The sequence below is a fragment of the Fukomys damarensis genome, unplaced genomic scaffold (genome assembly GCF_012274545.1).
Source record: "Fukomys damarensis isolate Sample0158 unplaced genomic scaffold, DMR_v1.0_HiC HiC_scaffold_36, whole genome shotgun sequence".
Classification (NCBI taxonomy): domain Eukaryota; kingdom Metazoa; phylum Chordata; class Mammalia; order Rodentia; family Bathyergidae; genus Fukomys; species Fukomys damarensis.
Genome location: NW_022900948.1, coordinates 15,428,525 through 15,434,136, shown reverse-complemented (window position 1 = coordinate 15,434,136; position 5,612 = coordinate 15,428,525). Strand labels below are relative to the sequence as shown.

The window sequence follows — 5,612 nt, the reverse complement described above, 5'->3', positions numbered from 1 at the left end:
CCTCCTGACAGACAGCAGTACCTACCTAGATGCTTTTGTTCTCATTCACTTCATATGTTTAGCATATATTTTTGGCTAGGGATAATGACTTACAGTGATGGTAATATAAACTTTTCTTTTTGAATGAATTTATTTATTTAACAACATGAATAAAGTAAATAACCCAGGTGGTACTTGAAAATAGCAAAAGTTGTGAAGTTGGTATATGACGAAATGAAATTTGGGAAATACTAGCATGAAGTTAATTAATATAGACACTAACGATCACTGCAGGATGTCATTAGCTGCTGATTCATCAGGGTATGTGGGGGACTTTTTATCACCCCTGTGAGGTAGCCTTGGATCATAAAGCCTAAACTAAAAGCAGTCTTTCTTGGAAGTACCTGAGTCATTCATATATGTTTTCTCAGCTGCTCTTCAAGGTTCAAAATCCCTGTGGGCTTTTGTCATATCTGTGTGCTGTCAGAACTCCAGTTTGGGAAGCACTTCCACTTTTATAAACAGCTCACTCTCACAACCCTCACCCCTTTTGTATCTGGTCTTGTGTCTGCACCCTCACCTTGAACCTACTGCTACAGCATAAATGGATGGAGCTTTAAGAAGAAATGGAATTCTGAAGTATGGAAGACCCTTGCAAGCATGATGCCAAGTGCCAGAAGCCTGTCACAGACAAATGCTGAATGATTTTCACATGTAAATTGTTAAGAGACAGCACAGCAGTGGTTGCCAAGGGCTGGAGAGACAAGTAAATGGGGAACTAGTGTCTAATGGGCACAGTTTCAGTTTGGAAAGATGAGACAAAGTCCTAGAGATGGAGGAGGCTGATGGTTGTACACTAGCACGAATGTACTTAATGTTACTGAACTTTGTGGTTGGTAGTGATTAAAATCATGAATACTGTTACGTATACAGTATTTTACCACACTAAAACCTGAATAGGGCATATTCTTTCTGCCACATTCCTTTGGTTTGCCCCCGTTCTACCACAGACAATTCCATCCCTGCCTGTTTCCACTTGTCATAGCTGTCGGTTCAAATGTCTACTCTCCTTGCTTCTGCGCTGCACCTCCCAGTCTCTGCACCAAGCTCACTTTGCCTCCAAGTGTCAGGCTGAAAATAGTGGGCTCCCCAGGAGCAGCCTGCACAGTGAACCCTCCATAGTTCTGTGGCTGATGACCCTTGGTCACCCTATGTCTCCTGGACATGCCTTGCCTCAGTGGGTGTTCATGATCAAAAAGCAAGTCAGGTTTCCTGGTGTGGCCAAGAAGTACTTGATTTTAGTATCTTATCAGCCATCCTTCCAGCCATTCTTCTACTGTCTTTCCTGAAATAAGCAGCAGCCAAAATGCAAGTCCCTGATCTGGAACCTCAGCTAGACAGGCAGTTGTCTCTCAGGCTGCTCTGGTGCTGGCCTAGAGGTCTTCTTCTGGAGATTATGTGCTCCCCATGCTTCACACAGTGAAACTAGACATCATCTCTGATATCCCCGGATGTGTTCAATCTAGCTGGAAGATGAGTGGGCTTGGGTGGAGGTGGGGGATATGGAATTGTCCCTTGGGCCTCATAGGGGACCTTGGGTCCTATTTGTTTGTTTATTCTTTTAAGTGAATCTGTGAGCTGGATGTGAACTTGAGGATCATCTGGGCCCATCTCCTCTTTGTACAGATGGGGGCTAAAGTCTGGAGAGTGTAAGGAACTGCCCCAGTGGGGAAGACCCCTCAATTTGGCAGTCAAGCAAGGGGGCTGGCCTCATCTGCCTGGCTGGCACCTCTGAGCTCAGATGGGTTCCCTGGCAGGGATCCCAGGTGAGGAAATATGTGCTGCATGTCCATTACATCTCTCCTTCCTTCCTTTTTGCCTACAGAATTCCAGAGACAGGAAAGCATCCGGTCCCAACACAAGGGCATCCAGTTATACGACACCCCTTACGAACCTGAAGGCCAAAGCATCGACTCTGACTCGGAGAGCACAGTCAGCCCCCGAATGCGGGAAAGCAAGCTGCCCCAGGATGATGACAGGCCTGCTGATGAATATGACCAGCCGTGGGAATGGAATAGAGTCACCATCCCCGCCTTGGCAGGTAGGGAGCTCCTGGTCCTGCTCAAGAGATAGCTGATCCTCAGCCTTCTTTGCACTTGCTACAGGGAACGGGTGTGTATACAGGGTCCCAGCCTGCCCTGGGACAAATGCTGGAGCTGTATTTGACAATCCAGTTGGACTGGTCTTTCTCCTAGTACTGAAGGCCCTCCACAGATGATGTGAATCCCCAAGGACAAGGAAAAACTCAAGTCTGGGGTCCAGAGTCTGTTTCTGAACTCATCTTTAGAGACAGCCCATATGTTTAGAAATTAAGAGAGAACTTATGTGCAGAGTAGGTGCACTGGCCTGATGTAGCCCCATGAACCCATCCAGTCCTGTATAGATGACATAGCCAGCCACATGTGGCTTAGAGGGCCACTGTGTTTCGCATCCCACCTTTAGTGTGAGCCTGCTCTGAATACAGGCAAGGGTACATCCTGGCCTTATGATATACCTAGCCCCCTCCCTCCTGCCAAGAGCCCCTTGAGCAACTCATGCTTCTTCCTCCTCCAGGACTGGATGTCTGTCACAGTACTAAAGCACCTCTCCCACGACCCTTTAGAAAAGTGGTGTGGCCACATGTCACTCATTCACACCTTTTGATTGTAATCCTATGCCTGAGAATTTATGCCAAGTTAATGATCTAAAAGTCAGACAAAGCATTGTTTATAATCATGAAAAATGGAGAACTGAAATGTCCATCCATGTAGACGTAGACATCCATGTGCTGCATCCATGTGGTAGAATATTATACAGCCACTAATAAGTGAAGTTTTAGAGTTTATAACAACCTAAGGAAGTGCTTGTGTTTAATATTAAGAATTTATTTGTTTATTTGTTTTATTTTATTTTTTTGTACTGGGGATTGAACTCAGGAGCTTGTGCTTATGAGGCAGGTAGAGGAACCACTGAGTTAAATCCCTGGCCCTAGTATTAGGATTTTTTTTTTTTTTAATATTAGGAATTTAAAAGCCAGAACATTGAATGCGTCTGAGTTTAGGCATGTAAAAAGAAACTGAGTGACTAATTCTTCCCACAATGAAGGCCATAAAGGGAGTTTTAATTTGTTGAAAATCATTTGCCTTAAATCTCCATCTTATACACAGCTAGATCCTGCCTCCCTCTCTAGACCTCAGTAATGAGCCTGGCCCCCAGCCTGCAAACCTCAGTTGATGTTCTGGTTTTGCAGCACATGTACCTCATACTTCCTGGTGTCCCATGCACACCCTATTTTTCTTCCTGAAATTTCACCCTTCCCAGACTTGCTATTTCTGGAAAAATCTTGCACCGCCTTTGAGGCCCAGTTCAGATGTCGCCATCTCTGTGAGCCCTCCCTGCTACATAGCTTTGTGGTTCACAGATGTCCTTGTCAACTTTCTGAGACCATCCAGCATCCTGCACACGTCACTGGTAGAACATTTTTCACACCATGACAGATCTTCCCCTGTAGGTGTTGGTCTTGCCTGCCAGGTTGTGGACTCCACAAGGGCAACCTGTCTCATCTTTCTGTATCCCCACCTCCTTTCCTTATATCACTGTCTCTTTTATTTGCAAACCAAACGCAAAGGTAGTCCTGTGACTGATGATCCTTGGTCACCCCGTTTCTCCTGTACATTTTACAGCCTCCTCCCTCCTGTTGACCTAAGGGAATCTAAGAATTGTCCTTACCATGCTTCTTCAGGTGTGGGAGGAGTCTATACCATCTATGAGCTTGTTTTTGCAGATACCAGGTTGACTAAAGGGCTGAAAAGGTTCAGGTGGTGACTCCTCCAGATACCTTTAGTGTCCCTGGAATGTCACAGCATCACGGTGAGGTATGGAGTGTCACCCTGTCCTGTTTCCTATGTCCAAGTGAAAGTGGGTGAGGAATGCATGAGCCACCTTGCAGGTAATGAGGATGCGTCAAAGCAGTTCCATTAGATCACTAAAGTGTGGCTCCATTTGTCAGCCTTGGAGCTGCTCAGGAGTGAAAGGCAGAGTTCCCAACTGGGCTAGTGTGGTTTGCTTATAGAGGGAAAGAGGTTGTGAGTGTGCATGTGTCTGTGTGACTGTAGATATATGCACACGAGTGTCTGCATTTATGCTTCAGTGCATCGCTGATGTGGTCAGAGAGTGAGGCATAGAGGGCTGGATCCTGTCCTTATTGCAGTACATGTTGGGGAGGCCTCCCGGCTTTTCTCAGTTTTCAGGAGCTCTCTGTGATGGGTCCTGGCAGCCTGGGGTGCAGTATATCCTGCTAGTGCGTGGCCTTGTGGCGTGGAGTTGGTTGAGCAAAATCATAACCGTCTCTTTTTACCTCTTATATTGTCTGATTCTGCATGCTGAGCCTGGATGAAGAAATTCTGGCAGGAACCCTAATCAGTGCTTTCAAAGTCCCAAAGAGCACTGAGTTTGGGGGAGGTGGTGGCAGAGGAGAAAGACAGAACTAGGACCCCAGTTCTATAAGCATTTCAGTGAGCCATAAGTGTATACTGAACTTCCTGTCACTGGAGGTTTGCAACAGAGGCTACACTGAGGTAGGGTAGATGACAGGTTCATCCTGCAGCAGGAGGTTGGCCTGTAGGCAGCTCCAGGAAAATATGCATTCATTCCATGGGGGGATGTGAGCATGCTGGTGGGTTGAGGACAGGGGAAGAATTCTCTCAGTTCTGGCTATGAAGCAGAGTGCTGCCCTGCTTGGCATTCATGAAAAGAGGTCCTTCTTGAAGGGGAATTCAGCATCCTCCCCAGAAGCAACCCTTTTTGGCAGGAAGGAGTATAGCTACAGGAAGAGCCAGTTACCATTCTCTAGCTGTTGTGACAGGAACACAGTTCCATAGGGTGTGAGGTTATCCTAGCCTTCTGGATATGAAAGTCTTCCCAATTCCATGGCTTTGTTTCATTAAGGATTTGGGAACAGGTGGGTTTGAAATCCCCCAGGTTTCCCCAAAGAACCCTGGGTGATTCCTGCGTCCTCCCCCTCAGGACACTGATGGTGACCTCCAGCCAGAGCCCCTGCCTTGTGTACTCTCAGCCCCCAGAACAGATTCTCGGTTAGGTCTCAGCACTGCTACAGGCATGGGCCATGGGCCATGGCTCCTCCGCCCACAGAGAGGTGGTATAGCTTCTATTAAGCTGTCAGACCTCTGCTTCCAGAGCTGTCTGCACTCCGCTCCAGCCTACTTTGAATCCACAGCCCCTGGAGTCTCATGGCAACAAACGGTGAGAGCCCAGTGGGTCTAGAAATGGCTTCCTGACCTGTTCACCCCTCCTCCCTCTGCCAGATGCAGCCTTCCTGAGGCCTGTGTGACATTCCCTGCCCAGCATGAAGAAGGGAACAGGGTGACATCACACTGTTTTGGGGTAGCACTAGTTGGTGTAACAGGTCAGACTAGCCCTTTACTTTGTGGCACAGAGTTTAAGATAGACAAATGGTGCCTGTACAGAAGGGAACCACAGGGCCGGGGATGTAGCTCAGCAGTTCGGTGGCCTGCCTTGCAAGCACAAGGACCCGAGTTCAATCCCCGGTACCAAAAAAAAAAAAAAAAAAAAAA

General features: G+C 47.2%; 1 protein-coding gene across 1 annotated transcript in view; it reads left to right on the top strand.

The window, feature by feature from the left end:
- Shb (SH2 domain containing adaptor protein B) overlaps positions 1-5,612 on the top strand; it is a gene marked incomplete at its 5' end in the record, with an annotated part of 129,117 nt that overhangs the window by 79,676 nt on the left and 43,829 nt on the right. The window contains one exon of the mRNA XM_010614437.2: positions 1,865-2,080. Within this exon, the coding sequence (XP_010612739.1) occupies positions 1,865-2,080 (216 nt within the window). The remainder of the gene's footprint in view (positions 1-1,864; positions 2,081-5,612) is intronic.